The sequence below is a fragment of the Syngnathus floridae genome, chromosome 4 (assembly GCF_059516105.1).
Source record: "Syngnathus floridae isolate MCC-2025c chromosome 4, RoL_Sflo_1.0, whole genome shotgun sequence".
Taxonomy (NCBI): domain Eukaryota; kingdom Metazoa; phylum Chordata; class Actinopteri; order Syngnathiformes; family Syngnathidae; genus Syngnathus; species Syngnathus floridae.
Window position 1 is genome coordinate 19,966,062 of NC_142416.1, and position 17,615 is coordinate 19,983,676.

The 17,615-nt window shown below is 47.6% G+C and overlaps 3 protein-coding genes across 6 annotated transcripts; all 3 read left to right on the forward strand.

The window, feature by feature from the left end:
- Positions 1–410: 410 nt before the first annotated feature.
- On the forward strand, positions 411–11,915 carry tmem131l (transmembrane 131 like). 4 transcript variants are annotated; one of them, XM_088372564.1, is made up of 34 exons: positions 411–637; positions 1,051–1,124; positions 2,425–2,468; positions 4,167–4,238; positions 4,336–4,459; positions 4,557–4,673; positions 4,816–4,920; positions 5,531–5,608; positions 5,708–5,861; positions 5,978–6,036; positions 6,119–6,224; positions 6,297–6,393; positions 6,451–6,595; positions 6,670–6,840; positions 6,905–6,974; positions 7,046–7,169; positions 7,254–7,323; positions 7,391–7,500; positions 7,575–7,644; positions 7,721–7,854; positions 7,965–8,107; positions 8,172–8,364; positions 8,458–8,643; positions 8,719–8,868; positions 8,956–9,472; positions 9,609–9,739; positions 9,814–9,977; positions 10,067–10,255; positions 10,342–10,420; positions 10,505–10,605; positions 10,684–10,822; positions 10,912–10,982; positions 11,060–11,199; positions 11,322–11,915. In XM_088372564.1, the coding sequence occupies exons 1-34, from the start codon at positions 514–516 to the stop codon at positions 11,667–11,669; spliced, it is 4,599 nt and encodes a 1,532-aa protein (XP_088228690.1). In that variant the 5' UTR covers positions 411–513; the 3' UTR covers positions 11,670–11,915. The 4 variants fall into 4 exon arrangements, with proteins under 4 accessions (XP_088228690.1, XP_088228691.1, XP_088228688.1 ...); XM_088372565.1 differs by having other exon boundaries at positions 10,508–10,605; XM_088372562.1 differs by having other exon boundaries at positions 6,119–6,393; positions 6,908–6,974.
- Positions 11,916–13,297: 1,382 nt separating this feature from the next.
- Positions 13,298–14,242, forward strand: percc1 (proline and glutamate rich with coiled coil 1). The gene has a single exon (XM_088372606.1). It carries the CDS (start codon positions 13,568–13,570, stop codon positions 14,135–14,137), a length of 570 nt encoding a protein of 189 aa, XP_088228732.1. The 5' UTR covers positions 13,298–13,567; the 3' UTR covers positions 14,138–14,242.
- A 466-nt stretch (positions 14,243–14,708) lies between these two features.
- Positions 14,709–17,590, forward strand: pdia2 (protein disulfide isomerase family A, member 2). Its single transcript, XM_088372590.1, has 11 exons — positions 14,709–15,026; positions 15,452–15,655; positions 15,710–15,843; positions 15,910–16,047; positions 16,182–16,298; positions 16,361–16,486; positions 16,553–16,744; positions 16,810–16,930; positions 17,010–17,188; positions 17,283–17,387; positions 17,481–17,590. The coding sequence occupies exons 1-11, from the start codon at positions 14,783–14,785 to the stop codon at positions 17,538–17,540; spliced, it is 1,620 nt and encodes a 539-aa protein (XP_088228716.1). The 5' UTR covers positions 14,709–14,782; the 3' UTR covers positions 17,541–17,590.
- The last annotated feature ends 25 nt before the right edge of the window (positions 17,591–17,615 follow it).

Genomic DNA, 17,615 nt, shown 5'->3' on the forward strand with positions numbered 1-17,615 from the left:
CAAGTGAGAGGGAAAAATGTCAATAAATGCCTGAGTGCAAGTTTGTTTGGACACACCCACCTGACACGCTTGTGTGTGTGTTCATGTGTGTGCTTGCCCAACCTGTCTTCAGAGCCGATCGTCATGATGTTTGAATGATTGGGATTCTGGAAAAATGTGAATCGGAATTTCGCAAATTTTTGATTGATGAATTCTATCAATGAAAATGTGTGTTGTTGAAAAGTGTGATTATTTGTGGACTGTCATAATGAGTTGAAAATTCATGGACGACGTGACACATTTTTTTTTTATTATTGTGCCGTTTTTCGCGTTCACTTTGGCCGACCACGTCGGCGAAGTAGTCGTGCGTGCGCCACTGCGCATGCGCGTGTGGAGTCCACGGAAAGAGGGAGGGAGTACTCGCGGGGGGGGGGGGGTTGAGCAAGCGGCTGTTGCTGTTGTGGCCCGAGAGATCGAAAGACGCACCGAGCGAGCGAGCGAGCGCTGCGGCGGTAGTGTGGCGAAACACAAGGCATGGCGGGGCCGCAGGACTTCCAGCAGGGCAGCTATTGTCACCGGAAGACGTGGCTCAACGTACTACTGGGAATATTGCACTTAATCTTACCGTGCGTGCAGCACGGAGGAGCCCAGAGACAAGGTCCGTCTTCATTTTTGTTTTTTCCTCCTCTCGTCATGTCAAGTACGCCAAATGTTGATTTGACAGCAGCCTCAAATGGGGCTTTAATAGCCCCCTTCATCGCTCTATTTACACCCACAGACTCATAATTATATTGTTCAACACTAATCGCTCAGATTAGTTGATCAAACAAACGCAACATAAAGGTTTGTTTGGGTGAGCAAGTTGGGTTAGCCGCCGTGCTAACGCTTCCTGCTAACTAGCGAGTCTTTGTCAAAGCGATGCCAAGTCACGTCACAGTTGTCGCTTCTTTATGCGAATACAATTTACTATGAGCTACTTTAAATACCGCCGATATATCTCTCGAGCGCCGCTAAATAAACTTCCCAGCTCACATCTAATCTGATGTGTTGTTTTTCTCGCCCATTCAAAAGCTCTGAGTCAAATGGCCACCAGCGTGGTCGAGGTCTGGCAGCCGGAGGATGCAGACACGCTTGTCCCGCTGCAGGTAAATACAACTGCTTATTTATTTATGCACGTGTGCAAATATTGTTTTTTCGGAAGTAATTTATTCATCAATTTTACCATCAAAAAGAGTTCCGATCGGGAGCACGTGTGTGACATCTATTGTTTGGCTTGTCCGGTGCACATGTGCACGTTCCCCCCTCCCCACTCTTCCCCTCTATTGTCCGCGCACTCCATTGACGTTTATCGCAATTTTATTTTTGCATGCACATTATGCATGTGTAAATAATGAAAATGTCGGATATATGCCATGCAAATGGAGCCTAGTGCCCCCCTCCACCATGCGGCTGCACGCACCCCATGTTCCCAGTTTGCACTCCATTATGGAGGGTGCAATTGCACATGGAGGGCAGGCGACCCCTCGACACTTTGCAACTCCACAATATTAGGAACACATGTACATACTGGTGTTGATTCTGCTCATAATCATTGTGCAATACTGTTTACAGCCATGATGTTTTTTTAAATAACGTTTGTTTGATTCATTATCATAAAGTGCAACTTTGTAAAGGAGCAATAAAGATCCGCTTTTAATATTATTGGCTTAGGGTTATAGTGGAAATATTTGCCGACACAAGTGTGATTATTCAACTTAGCTAAATATAGAAACGATGAGTATTTTTGGTATTTAATATCCTTGGATGATAGCTGATTGTAAATTATGATACAAAAAATGAGTGTCATTTAAATGATTCACTCTGCAACCATAAAATGTGTGAGTGAGCAAGCGATTACGCAAGCGCACGTTAACCAATAACTTCCAGCGAAGTCGCCAGCTGACTGTCGTACCTGAGGGAGGTGTGGAATTTGGAAGGGGGGCGGGGTCTTTTGTAAATACTAGACTCATGCGTGAGTCGTCCACCTTGTTACTCATGTTCTCAGACGTCTAATTGGTCTCTTATGTGTTCTTATGACAATTAGTGGAGGTTAAATGCTAATTAAAACATTCGCTGCATATAATTAAATGTTAATATGCATGCAACATGTTTTCCCGCCGGTTAAATTGCTTAGACATGCGTGCAAAATGGAGGTTGATTAGCGTGCTTGACTTGAAAACTTTCCTCCATTGTCAACGGGGAAATACTTTTCTGCATCTTCAGCATATTTGCAGGCAGCGACGACACAAGTTGTCATTGTTGCGCTACATCAGCTGAACTTGTGCTCACTTAATCCATAAGAATGTGACAAAATTGTTTTCTTGGCCTCAAATTTTTTTGCCCGCCAAAAATATATCACCGTTTTGAGACCATATGATTGTCTTATCAATTCTCTCTCGTTCGTAGATGGAAAAGGGGCCAAGAAAAGACGAGCTTCCGCTTCAAGACAGGTAGGTTGGTTAACAATGCACAACTAACTAGCAGACCTTAAATACACCCCGACACAAAGAATGTCAAAGCAGGTTCTTCATTCGAACTTGGCTTGTGATCAAACTGCGGCTTGTTGTTTTGAATTCGAAAAAAAGCTCACTCACCTGTTTCTGAATAAACCAGTTTCCCAGTTCTTGATCCAAATACCTTTTTTTTTTTTTTTTTTTTTTTTTGCATATTCTAAATATTTCTCAATGTGCTGCGTTCTGCTTGTAATTGTGTTTGCGACGGGCCTTGCCCTGCATTCCGGCTATGTTGTTTATATTAGTGTGGGGGGGGGTTACGGTGGGAGTTTGGGGGCCGTGGGTAAGAGAGAGGCACAGAACAGAATTCCTGACTAATTTTAGAAGTCCTTAAAAGAAAATGGAGGGGAGGTCCGTCGTTCCCAGCTGCTCCCCCTGCAAGAGAATGCCTCTTTTTTTTTTTTTTCCTCCATCGATGGAAATATCAACAATCAGCATCACGATGAATCCATCCCCGGGGGCATCTCTTGGGTTTTCTCATGAACTTCAAATGGGGTGACACTACTTTGAAACGCTAAACCTGTCTGGAAACCTTAATGACCTTGTAAAGTGGTTTTGGAGATTAGTTTCGACATGCTTGAAATGAAAATGTTTTTTTAAAGCGTAGCCCTTGTTAAAACTCTAAGCCACGCCTGACCCAAGTGTGAAAGCCTTAACCCTGGGCTTGACAGCCAAGACACAGTCAAGGGATGCCACCGGGCTTTATTAGAACTAATAAGAACTAACAAACGAGCTCTGAAAACTTAATAAAACGACCAAAAGTCAATAAGAAAAGGAAAACTCACCATAATTCAAATTCTAAAAGTCTTCTCACCTCACCCGAAAGAGATTCTCGTTCCCATCCAAAGCTGCCGAGCGGCGCCGGGTGTCTGCTTTTAACCTCGGGGAGGTGACGAGTGCCTCATTGACCTTGACGCGTGACCTCTCGCGTGCCCGTCTTATCGGCCACTCAGCCGAGCGGAGAGGCGTCACTTAGCGCCTCCGTCACCTGAGACGTTGGGCACAACCCTTGGCCGCTCTCTCACTCACACGCTGTTGCTAACCAAAACAGCAGCACGTAGTTCATAAGCAATTATTTTCCCCAAGGGGAGAGGGAGTGCTGCAAGTGGGCGTGAGATAAGAGAAAAAAGTCTTTTCCTTCTCAGCTTGAGCCCGTTCCAAAGTCGACATCATTTAGCACCTCGTCTTTGCTATCTTCAGCGCCTCGCAACTTGTGCCAGATTACCGTCTGTGTGCAAGGAACTGCTTTTACTTTCACTATGGCTCTTCCCCGTTTCGAACAAGGGGATATGCGCAGTTAGCACCCCCCCCCTTCCCTCGCTCACCCTCGTGTGCATTTCTAACCATGTTTGGAGCTCACTCTGTTTAAAGGAAGTGCCAGTGAAGGAACTGTGCAGCTGCACTTAGCGTACGCTAGCCATTAGCCGCAGCTACTTGTGACGTCAGCAAAATGCTGCTAATATGCTTTTGGCAAAGTGTTTGAATCCATCAACAAAGTTTGACCCACTTTTTAAATCAGCTGCTGCCGGCTTGTTGCTAACATGCTAATCGTTAGCCTGGGCGATAAGTTGCCAACTATCTCTCATGCCAAATTTATGCAACTCTCCTCTAACACGTCGTTCTTCTCTCCAATAGCTCGTCCGTATTTCATTCGGAGGTTGGGAGGCCGTTGCATTTCCAACCGCCGATATTAAAGTTCGGGAATCAGTAAGTCACACACTTCCTGCTCTACGCAAATGCCCAAAACCTTACAAATATATATTTTTTTCCTTTCATCACTCATTGTCCGCGGTGTCTTCCTTAGGCCGCTATGGCTGCCGAGAGCCGAAACCATAAATGTCCACAACCCCAGCCAGGAGCTTCCCGTGACGCTGCTGTCTATGTTTACGTCCAGCAGGCACTTTCACATACCTTCCTCGCACAGAAGAGTGAGCCAGCGAGCGAGCCAGCGAGCCTGCTTCATATCGCCTTGACTCTCCATTCTCCGGCCTCTTGAAGTGACATTTGCTTTCTTTTTTGTTCCAGGTCATCCCCCCCAGAGGGAAAACATCTTTTAAACTCATTTTCCTCCCATCCGAGGAGGGCAACGTAGAAAACACGTTATTTATAAACACATCAGCCCACGGGCTCCTTTCATATCAGGTCAGTGGACTTTTGTGTGATTTCTTAGAAAGAAAGAAAAAAAAAAATTGAATTTTATTGAAAAGCTCCACTCTCTTGGGTTTGCTTTGTTGTGGAACTGTGCTAAACTAATATTAATAATCCCCCCCCCCCCTCCTCTCAGGTCTTTGGTGTCGGTGTCCACCAGGGCTCGTTAAAATCTGTCCAACGAAAGGACAGCGAGTTGGTGTTCCCGCATATCCAGAGCATCAAGTTGACCCAAACTCAGGTATGCACGTTGACAGCGGCCCGTTTCCTAAAACTCTTTTCTGGCGGGCGCAAAGAAGCTTTTTTGTCGTGCAAAAATTCAATTAAAAAAAGAAAAAGTGTCGCGTCAGCAGCTCGGATGACACAACACAGTCCGGCGTGCACAAGCGCTCACTTGAACTGATATCCGACACCGACGCTGCTATAATTAGCAATATAAATGACACCCCAAGGGAAAGGGGTGTGTGGCTGTGTTTTTTTATTTATTTATTTATTTTATGAGAGAGTGAAAGTCTGCGCGTGTTTAAGTGATGTAAAAAGTCAAGACGAAAGCCACGCAAGAGGAAGTAGCCTGGCAGGGTCACTCTTGCCGCTCAGTACGTCCGCATTTCTGCTTCTGCTTTCAAAAAAAGGTTCTTACGTAACCTTACTGTACTCGATTGACACTCGTTATCGTACGCAAAATCATCCGGACTTGCCAGACCAGTATTTATACAATGTTATGCAACAATTAAGCAGATTTTAAAGTAATGTGGCTTCAACAAGTTGTTTTTAAATCCATGTATTTTCATACTGGAAAAAAATAAATCTGACTTTGAATGCCAGAGCATTTGTGTTTGTTACTCGTGCAGGAAGATGTGTCCAACATCACCATTCTGGGTCTCCTGCTGGAGTGCAGCCTGCCCAAGAGTTTGTTCGTCACGTCACAGGTACCAGTGGATTTTTTTTTTTTATTCTGCGTATTATTGGTCCAAAAATTCTCATGCTTGGGAAGCCTCACCGGGCGTCTTGCCAACACACCCACGCAGGGTTCCTGCCTCCAGAACGAGGAGCGGCTCAGCCTGCAGCTGGACCTGTCGGCACGCGGCGAGCAGCCCGCCGATCTGGACAAGCTCAAGCCTTACGTCCTTGAGCACATCCTGTTGCTGCTCACGGTCCCCGCTGACGGACAGGCCGCACTCGGTGGGTGTCTCCTTGTCGTGCCCTGGAGAGGGAGAAAAAAAAAACATGCATTACTTGCTTTAATTTGTACTGAATTAGTTTTAGCGTGTCATTTATTTCTGTCATTTCTGCTGCAGGGGAACCAAAAATAGGAGTTTATATGCAAAATTCCGGAAGCAAAAGGCTCTACATAAAGGTGACTTGTTTGTGTTTGGGGGTTGATTCCAAATCCAAATGCATGTTTGACACTTCTCTGTGTTTTGAATCCACCCACCCAGGACATGCAGTTGCTATCCAAAGTGGACGCCGCTCTGGAAATCAATCGAGTTCTTCTGCGTTCAGAAGCCAAAAACTTTACCGAAGTGGCCACCCTCACCTGCAGAGGTCCCAACTTTTCCCCTTGCCCCTTTCTCGCTCACAGTTTATTCACCGATCTGTTTTTCCACGCCGTTCCAGGTTCCGGCCACGGAAGCAAATGCGTTCGTCATATCAGCGTAAAGGTGCTCGGCAACCAGATGACGCACAACCTGGCCGGATTACATATCGCGCACAGGTAACACATTCCAATATGGCCATCAGCCGGACCGTTCTGACACGCACCCGGCCGCAGGTGGAGCACGGAGGACCTGTCCAGCCTTTTCCAAGTCAAACAAAAAACCACAGAGCAGGTGGAACTGTGGCTGACCAACCCGTTCCCGCTGCCGCTCACCGTGACCGGCGCCCGTCTCTCTCCCAAACTGCAGGGGGCGATGAAGGTACGCCGTTTGGAAAAAATTATTTGATGCTGACTCAGTGTGGTCGACAGCAATTTTTTCTTTCCGCCCGCCAGGTGTTGAACTTCGGCGGCCCGCTAACGGTGCCGCAGGGTTGTTGGCCCATCTTGTCCCTCCGGCTCTCGGACCGGGCGCCGCCCGCCGGCCACTCCCTCACGCTCGGCCTCAACACCCAAGTGGGGGCAGCCGTGCGCGTCCCTCTCTCCTTTCACGCCGACCCTTCCGAGGTAGGAAAATCGTCAACTGGCGTCGCGGAAGCCGCATTGAGTCGTTGGTTATCTCCCGTCTCAGCAGGGAGACTTGGTGTTCGAGTCCGAGCGAGAGTGCCGACGACCGTGCCCGCTCAAATTGTCCGAAGCAGGTGAGGCCTGAAAATAAGTCTTTGAAATCGGACGCTCGGTTCCGATTCATCGAATTCTGCTTGGCGTCCAGATCGCTCAGAGTGGCAACGCACGCTCCTGCCGGACTTCTCGCGCTCGTCCTGGACGCTTGATAGCAAGCTGGCCGGCCAACTCTTCTCCCGCTGGCAGAAGAATAAAGACAAGCTGCTTTGCAGGTCAGCGTCAATAAATGGCTTGATGCAATCCTGTCCTTAAAATAAAAAAAAAAGCTTTATTAGCGATTTGTGTACATGTTTCAGGTGGCCCAGACTCCCCACGGAGACGTCGTCACCACTGGATTTTGGCGCCACGCCCATTAATGAGAGCAAGGTGATTGACCAATCGCTGGCGTCGTAACGTGAAAGAAATGCTGAAAAATGAAATTTGGGTGTTGTAGGTGAAAACGTTGCTGCTGAAGAACCCTTCATCATCTGTGGTTTCTGTGGAGATCCAGATTATTTCCCTCTATCCTTCCCCACTTGGAGCTTTGGACGTTCTCACCAAATGGTACGACAGCGTAGTGGGGTTTTTCTTTTTTTTTTTCCTTCACCTTTTCTAAATGTAGCAGTTTTCTTTTGCAGGTTTAACATCAGCCCCCTGGCGGTCAACATCAGTACTGCAGAGTTCTCATTGTTGAATGTACCACCCAGGGTGAGCTTAAAAAAACAAAACATTATTCCTCGTTGCTTTCATTGCATTCCTCGATAACTTCTCGCCCGTTTTCAAGGCGAGCGAGGATGCAGAGACCCCGAGAGGTGACGGCGTCCTGCGCTTGCTGCTCCAACCGTGGGAATCCCGGGAAGTGGCCGTCGTGTTTACGCCCTCCGAGCACAAGCCCACCACCACCATCCTGATCATCAGGTACACAGACCTACAAGCCAGTCTAGTGGTCCAATTTAGACCATCAGAGCTCTGACGTCTTATCTAAGGAGCTTCAAATGTGGTCTCAGTTTGCGTGTGTACATTTCCAGGAACAACCTGACCGTGTTTGACATGGTAACGGTGAGGGGCCACGGGGCCAAAGAGCTCCTGAGGGTTGGCGGCAAGCTGCCCGGTCCGGGGGCCTCCCTGCGCTTCAACGTTCCTCAGTCCACTCTGATGGAGTGCAGAGATGGTGAGGGCTCCATTTTTTTTTTTTTAAATCATGAATGGATTGTAATGGTTCATCCCGTCCGTAGCTGGCCTGCGCGGCAACAACAAGCCGCTCTTCGCCATCCGCAAAAGCTTCAAGGTGGAGAACGCCGGCGAGCTGCCCCTCACCGTCACATCCATGAACGTCAACGGTTACAAGTGTCAGGGCTTCGGCTTCGAGGTGCTGCAGTGCCGCTCCTTCAGCCTCGAACGCAACGGCTCGGCCGAGATAACAGTAGCGTGAGTCGGACTCGCTACTTCCTGTTTTTTGTCTGGCAGGCTAAAGCAAATGTCAAGCAATGTCAGCAAACTTGTTTGATTGCTCCGGTCCAGGTTCACGCCGGACTTCACGTCGTCCTGGGTGATCCGCGACCTGGTGCTGGTGACGTCGCGTGGCACCAGCTTCCCGTTCACCCTCAACGTGACGTTGCCCCACCACATGCTGCCCCTGTGCGCTCAAGTTGTGCCGGGCCCGAGCTGGGAGGAATCCTTCTGGGTGGTCACGCTTGTCTTCACCTGGTCAGTTGCTGCTTGACCTTTAAGTTAACGGTTAGCGTTGGCGGACCTCCAACGTCTTTGTGTGTGTCTTTCCAGTTTCTCCTTGTTGGGCGTGTGCTTGATGGCTTTCCATCAGGCGCAGTACATCCTCAGCGAGTTCTCCGTGCCGGCCATCCGGAGCAACCACAACTCCAACTTGTCCCGCGACAACGGTCCCGTCAACAACATCACACCCAACGGTGTCAAGTATGTTTTTTTTTTTTCCACCATCTTGCGTACGCAGAACAAAAGTTGTTTACATACTTAAATTATGTTGTTTTTTTCCCTCTCAAGTAAAGCCAAGGGTAGTTGTAAGAGCTACGTGGACTCGTGTCACACCTCGGATAAGGGCAAAGGTCGCGGTTCCCCGGCGCTGTCCAACAGGCCCGCTCAGCGTCCTCAGTCGTCCAAGAAGAGCTCCTCCGGCGCCCCGTCGCAACCCCAAAAGAAACACAAGGTGTCCCTTTACTACGGCAAGTACAAGCCCAGCGCGGCCGCCGCGCCGTCGGCGCCCATGGACGAAGAGCACGAGGAGCGTGAGGAGTACGAAGAACCGGTACCCGAAGCGCCTCTGACACCGGACCCCGACGTGTCCAACAACAACGAGCCGTCGTTTGTCAGCGAGATGGCCAAAAAGGCGCCGGCGGACTTGAAAGTTGAAGACAGCGTGCCAGCAGCCATTATGTTTCCCGTGGAAATTCCTGCTGGCTTCCCGCAAAACGTCACGCTCGGTCCCGGACCCAGGCCGGGCCTCCTGCTGTGCAAGCCCGTGGAGATGAATCACGTCGAGGCGCCCGACGCCGAGCTACAGGTCAGCATTCATTTTGTGTTGATTGTGTGATTTACATTGGAAATAGAAAACCATTTGAGCGTAACCAAACTATTCCACTGAAAATGTCAGTGCTGCTCTTTACTTGCAATCAAACTATTGTTATTTTTTCTTACAGTTAAGGGAAGACAACAAAGACCCCCCCAAAAAGGCACCAATTGCCGACACAGGCAGTAGTAGTAGTAGTAATCTTAGTAATAATAATAATAAGGGAAAGAAAAGTCGGCGGAAGACGGATTGTGTCTCAAGGTAGGCCGGCCGCCAGTTGTTTTTCTCCTCGTGGCTTTTTCTCGTCGCTAATTGTCTTGGTTGGAACTTTGCAGCGCTCCAGAGCAAAAAACACTGCTGCTTCCAGAGAGGCAGCCCGATTGGAGCGCGGCGGACCGCAACCCGACGGCGTCACGCATCAAAAACCGCTGCTGCAACGCTCCGGCGGCCGAAGCTCCCAAACCTGGACCGCGTGCCGACAACGCCGTTAGACAAAACGGTGGGCAGAGCTTCCCTCTCTTGCCCGCACGCTCAATCGTGTTCGATGGCGGGACTCTCATCGCGGCTGTTTTATTTGGACTCCGGCAGGCGCCTGCCCCGCCCGCAGTCGGCGAAAGTGCATGGCCGAGCGGCGCGCGTGCGAGTCGGGCTCGGACTCGGGCAGCTCGTCGGGCAGCGTGCGGGCCAGCAGGGGGAGCTGGGGCAGCTGGAGCAGCGCTAGCAGCGTGGAGGGCGACAAGGAAGCCAGACACGCCTGCGCGACTTCATCCAGAAAAAGTACACACACAAAAACATTTCATGAAGTGGCAAGTCATGACGTGGTCCCACGTTTTACGAGTTGCCTTTTTTTATTTTCCCCCCAGGGGATCCGATGCAGTATAACATGTACACAGCAGAGCGAGACGCCTACCAGCCTGCAAACGCCAACTGCAAACCCTTCAAGTATTTAATGACACGCTAGAAGTGGCTCCTCATGCTCCCCCCCCCCCCCTTTTAAATCGTAACTGTGTCACGTGTTCCAACCAGCAGCGTGTACCGTAAAGACCAGTGCCAAAGTCCCGACCCGGCCGTGTCCAGCTTCGCCCCGAGTTTTGCCGCAGTCGCCGCAGGGGTGGAGAGGAACACGGGTAACCAGGCTGTCCGAAATCCATCCTTGTCTGTGAAAATCTTTGTAGCTGATTTTTTATTATTTTTTTTCCCCCCAGACCTAACGGGTCACTTCCGGCCCGAGGAAACGTGGTCGGCACCCTCGGTTCCGCTCACCAACGAGTTCCGGTACAACACCAGCACCGCCGAAGCGCTGCCCTTCATCCCTCAGACGACCTCGCCAAGGCCGTATAACGGGTACGATGCCATCCCGACACTTTTGGAAGAACCCGTCACCAACTGTATGTGTGTATATATATATAATATTTTTTGTTTTCTTCCCGCAGGTTTGCATGGCGAAGTGGCAGCAACCACTGCAGCAATCCGTACGCCTACAGCGAGGACGGCTGCTACATCGGTACACAAGCCTTCACATTGGCGCACGTGCTCACTAACCACCCATCCTCATTTAAGCCTTGTGTGACCGTCTGACAGGAAACGCGGCGATGCAGGCGGGATTTCCTCATCAAGAGTGCCACGCCGTCCCCCCCGCCAGTCAGGCGGGCTGGAGTGAGCAACATACTCAAGAATCCCCGGGCTCCACTTGGGACTCGGCCGCCTGCGTGGGCACCAAGGTGACCATCTTTACACTCACACGTTTTCATATTCACCATACATTGTCAGTCGCTAAAAAAAAAAATTTGAAACAATCAAGTTGGCTTTGACGCACTTTAACGAAGAACCGGTGGTTGGTCAGCCTTTCTTCTCAGGCACCCGCAGCCTGTCGCCCATGTCCAGCCTGTTTGGCTCCATCTGGACGCCGCAGAGCGCCCCCTACCACCACCACGGCCACCTGCAGCACGAGCGCTCGGCGCCCATGTCGCCGGCGTCACCCATGTCACCGGCATCACCCGTCACGCCGCCGCATTCGCCCTTCGCCCGTGAGACGGCAGAGGCGCCCGCGTGCGGTGGCGGCGGCGGCGTCCCGTTCTCCAGCTTCAACCCGTTCGGCCCTCACATGAACTTGGACATCTGGAACTCCTCGTCCAATCGCAGCTCCAACTCGCAGCTATCCAACGACTCGGGCTACTGCGGCGACGTTTAGAAAGAAAGAAAAACAACCATGAGAAAAAAAAAAAAAGCATCACAATAATTGCAAAAACATATAGAACACGTATACCACCAAGTAAAAAAAAATGAATGTTCTTTTATCAATAATGGGGAAAATGTGAATATTCCTTTTCTTTTATGTTCCCATTTTCAAACGTTGTGGACATTTGTTGTATATTTTTCTAGATGTTTTGCAGTTTTGATCATAGAAAATTAAAAACAAGGTTTTCTACTTGAAAAAGTCTCCATTTTGTTAAATTCGTTTGAAATGCAGCTGTGTTCAGAATCAACTTGGAAATAAATCTTCTCAGACATGACGGCCTTCTTCAAATGGTGAGTAGTTCTTTATTTTGATTTGATATGGTTTCGTCACTGAGCTTCTCTGTGTTTTGCCACCAGAGGTCTGTAAAAGTTTAGAAGCCTCATGTCTCCCTCTACTGGCCATTGGAAAGAATGCAAGTAAGTACAATTTTTTTCCAGTTTTGCATGGACCTAAAATCTGTTTGCCAAGTCACATTTGGGCTTCGGAAACAAACATTGTGCTTTATATTTGTAATCAAATGGACTTAATATTTTTGACAGAAATCAGAAACTATCATGATTCATGTGCTTACAACATGTTTTGTTTGTGTTGTCAACTCTGGGGGGGGATTTAAATAACACAAACTTGCTAGAAAAACATAATTCAGTTAAGGTTTGTGATGATGATGAAACAATCCCCAAACTATCATGTGCTTTTAAAGCGATGGAAAAAAGATGACGTGTGCGTATTTATGTGCGCTAGTGTGTACATAGAGCTCGTGTGGCTAAAAGAGCGTGTAATTTGCGATCAGACGGTGGAGTGCGGACATATTGCCGCTATTGATCTTGAGGCCTAAAGTCAACACAGAAGCCAGGATACTGATGACCAGGGGGGGTCCTGATAACGCATGCAGACATAAACACAATGTAATTGACTTGTGTTGATTTAGTTGACCCTCTGATGACGCTTTATGACACAGCAACGCTTTTTGGAAATATATGAAAATGTCAAAATGGACATTTAAATGTATCACTAAAATATCATTGCAAATTAGGAACGAAGAGAAAAGTATCAGACTCAGGAATTATCCAAAATACATTAGACAATTTTACGAATTAAAAATGTAATAATCAAACCAATGTAACAACAAATCAACGTTGGATAAATTAATCAAACAAAATAAATGTATTTTGTAAACGGTATAAATAAAAACATATTAAATAAAAAGATAGCAAAAAAGTTACCAGATTAAATATTAATACCCAGATTAATATTAGCAATATATATCAAACAAGACTGAGTGAATTATGTATACATATAGATTTTTAAAAAATCTTTATTGAATTAAATATGGTTAAAAATGGATTTAAAATAACGTCTATGAATTGAAGGCACAAAGTGATTTGGTTTACATAATGACAATTATATAATGATAACGTTGCATAATCATTTTAGCTAATTAGTGTTTCTGGGGATATGTTTTATTTATTATTATTATTAAGACATTGGCATCATGTTATTTATACTACAACGTTTTTTTATATATATAGATTGTGTTGTCTTAATTTCTGCCCTCCTTTAGAGATCAAAATGGCGTGAAATTCGATTTTACGCTCTTTTTACCTTTTAACTACCTCATAAAACCCACGTTTGTTTGTCTATGCGTGTACGTGTGCGTGCCCACGGCAACTTTCCATTGTGCCCCCAGCAGAGCGTCCATTAAGGCGCAGACCCTCTTCCTAGTTGCCGGGCGCTAAAGTAAACAAAAGATTATTTGACCAACACAAATATTTACACCCACTTTGGCTGAGGCGTGCGTATATATACAGTCAGCAATTTTTTTGCCAGCGCAGCGCAGCTCACTCACGACGATGGCGACGGGCGTCATGCGCAACTTGCAGCTCCGGGTGCCGTCCCCAGTCTATTTCCCTCTGGAGGAGGAAGAGGAGGAGAGGTGGTCCACAGATGAAGATGAGGACGAGATGGTTTCGGAGCCCCGGGTCTTGTCGGACCCACAGGACGCGACCGAGCGTCTGCTGAGGTTCGCCGATGTCATCAGCCGCGACGTCCGCCGGTATTTCGGCCGACGCGAGGCTCGGGATGTCTACGACGAGGGCACCGCTTCCGACGACATCAACGCGGGGCGTCCGGGTTCCGACGAGCCGACGGTCCGCGAGGAGCACCCGTCCTCGGAGCTGGGCCCCCTTGCTGAGCTGTTTGAGTCCCGGGGCAAAGGCCAGGGCCGCCCCATGAACGCAAGGCACCTGCCGCTCAGTTTCTGGAATGAGCCGGACCCTCCGGAGCTTCACGATGGGGACACCCCCCCACGAGACACCCACATGAATTTCAGCCTGCACACCCTGGAAAACTCCCAACCGGACTTTAGTGACCTACTTGCCAACTGGGACCCCAACCCGGGCGACGCGGATGTGCTGCATTGACAAAATCTTTTTTTTATTGTGGCCTTTAATTATCACTGCTGTCACAAATTGTCTGTAAAGAGTCCTAAAAGTGCAAAAAATAATAAATTTTACATTTAAATTTTATTTGTAAGTCTTTGTTGTAACAATTGCATGATGGGAAATGTGGCTGTATGTTACGTCCCTTTAAAAACTATTTCAATTTAATTTTAGATATATTTTAAAAAATAAACATTAAATTCGGCGCAGGTATGATAAGGACGAACGAAAGTGGAAGTCAAACATTTTAGTTTGAAATAGACATTTTAGGGCCAGGACTACGTAGAAGAAAAAAAAAACTTAACTATCTGGAGGATGAATAAAAGCAGAAATATGTCCAACTCATACTTAGTATCATTGCCAATGTTTGTCATATTTTCCGTGTTATTTGATGTTTTCCTTATGACGAAAACCGTCGTGAAAGTGCTAAAAATAAATAAAATAAAGACGTCTATTGTATTAAAAAGGCACGAAAAAATACGTTTGCTCATCCGAGGCAATTTAAAGAGCGGCCAGAATGAGTCCATTTGATTGGCTGAAAGGCGAGGCCAGTAGAATTGTGCCACACACTCGAAATGATGTCAAAAAGGCTCCGATCGTGACGAGACTTTCCCATACCTCGCAAACATGAGGATGCCAAAGTTAGCGCGAGCGTCCTTGCTCCTGCTGCCGCTGTTACTGCTCCTGCTGGCCTCCTGCGATGAGCACGCTGAGACGGAGAAGAACCACGAAGAGACCCAGGAGGAAGATGAAGAGCCACCCAAGAAGGAGAAGAGCAGCCGGATCGACGAGGACAGAAACGTGATGGTGCTCCATGGCAACAACTTTGCCTGGGCGCTCAACCTGACCAAGTATTTATTGGTAGAATTCTGTGAGTAATACACAAGTCACGTGAAAGGATTTAAAATGGATTTGCAATAAAAATATAAGTCAATATTTTTATTTAGATAATTAGCATTTTCAAAGCCATACGCTCCTCTTGGTTCCTCAGTATTCTAATGTACGGTAATCTAAAAAAAAATAAAAATTAAAAATGATATTTTCATCCAAACAAAACTAGAACGAGCGTTATATTTATTTAATACTGCTGAATATGATTTTGTATTAAAAGAAAACTATTTTGAAAGTATCATTTATAGCTTTGTAGTATTAAAGAGCTACGTTTAAAGCAAGCAACCCATTGTCCAGATGTTCTGCTGCCTCCACTTTCCCACGTGCTCAGGGAGCAAAGTCCTATCAGGTCCAAAAAAAGTCACCTAGTCGCTTTTCAACTTGTATTTTTTTTCATGCATGCAGATGCCCCATGGTGCGACCACTGCAAGCAGCTGGAGCCCATCTACACCAAGGCGGCCGCCAAGCTGGCGGACGAGCCCGCCATCGCCTTGGCCAAAGTGGACGCCATCAACGAGAAGGAGCTGGCCGACGAGTTTGCCGTCGACAGCTTTCCCGTTCTCAAGCTCTTTGTCCACGGCGACCGAAAGAACCCCATCGACTTCAACGGTACTCAAAAATAAAATCACTATTGTCGCCTAAAGCTAATCAAACTGTTTCTAGGTCAGAGGACAGTAAATGGAATCATCCAGTGGTTGAAGCGTCGCAGCGATCTCGGCGCAATAGTCCTGGAAGACGCCGACTCTGCCGCCAGCTTTGTTGACGCCCACAACATCACCGTCGTGGGATTTTTTAAGGTCCGTCCTCAGCACTTTGAATCTACACGCATGGATGGATCTTCATACTCCACTTTTCTCACCCAGAGTTTGGAAAGCGACGCAGCCAAGGAGTTTTCCCAGTTGGTCATGGACATGACCGACACGGAGTTCGGCATCACGACATCTCCGGAGGTTTTCCAGAAGTATGAAGTGAAATCTGAGACGGTGGTGCTCTTCAAAAAGGTATGTGGACTTCACAGCATCCTGGAAATAAATAAGAATAAAATTATTCTTGCATTTTTTTATTAAATTTGGTGGGTGGCAAAATTCGCATAAATTTGCATAAATTGACATAATGATTCTATTTTTTTATTTAGTTTGATGACGAGAGAGCGGACTACGCCTTGTCTGACGACGGCAAGCTGGAAAAAAGCAATCTCACCAGCTTCATCCAAGAAAACAGCCTGGAGCTTATCATCCCCTTCACTAAGGAGGTACACACACACACACACACACACACACACACACTTGGCCTTGATGATGTTTGTTTGTGCAGTCGGGGGATAAGATCTTCAGCTCCAGCGTTCGCCTTCACTGCCTCCTCTTCATCAACTCCACGGTGGAGAGCCACACGGCGCTGGTGGACCAAGTCCGGCCCCTGGCCAAGACCTACAAGAGCAAGGTAGCGCTTAATATGGCCGCCAAAGTTGTCGTTGATGTTCTCCAAAACGCGGATTTTTGGCTTTAGATGCTGTTTGTTACCATCGACGTGGTGGGCGATGTGTTCGTCGTGCTGGAATTCTTTGGTGTGGTGGTAGCTGACGTGCCGACGGCTCGCATCATGAGCATGGACACGGGCAAGAAGTTCAAAGTGGACACGGCGGATCTCGTCGGCGGCCTGCCGTCATTGTGTCAGGAGGTTCTGGATGGGACGGCCAAGGCACGCACACACACACGCACACACACGTATTGATCTCATTGTAATGGATTTATTTTGTAACACAGCCATACTATCGCAGTCAAGACGTGCCCGAGGATTGGAATAAAGCACCCGTGAAGGTCCTGGTGGGGAAGAATTTTGAGTCGGTTGCTTTGGATCCAACCAAGAATGTCTTTGTGAAATTTTGTGAGTTCTCCATGAAGCGTCCTCAAAGCATGAAGTCAATCCAAATGAATAAAATGACGATTTTTGTCCTCCTTTCCAGATGCTCCTTGGTGTGGCCACTGCAAGGAGCTAGTTCCCATTTGGGATCAGCTGGGTGAGAAGTACGCCGAGCACGAGGACGTCGTCATCGCCAAGATGGATTCCACCGCCAACGAGCTGGAGGCCTTCACCATCAGCGGCTTCCCCACGCTGAAATATTTCCCCGCGGGTGGAAAAGAGGTACCGACACACACATTTCACTCACTCACACACTCGTACTTGTTTAAGTAGGTTGGTGAGGACTCGCTCAAGTTTTTCTTCTGTCACCTTGCAGCCGGTGGATTACTCAGGAAACCGAGATCTGGAGACATTGTCAAAGTTTCTGGACAATGGAGGAGTTTTGCCCAAGAAAGACGACGACGACGACGATAATGAAGCAGTTTGTATCTGCGTGCTAACCTCAAAATTAATATTTCTCTCTAATGATAATCATTATTAGAATAATGAATACAATTTCTTTTTTGTTTTTCAGAAAGCGGTCGAGTCTGTGGAGAAAGCCGACAACGCGACGTTTGGCAAAGATGAGCTTTGATGACATTTTTTTTCAACTCAATAAAATTCCTTTGAGGGACAGAAATCAAAGCAGCAGTCAGCACTTTTTTTTTTT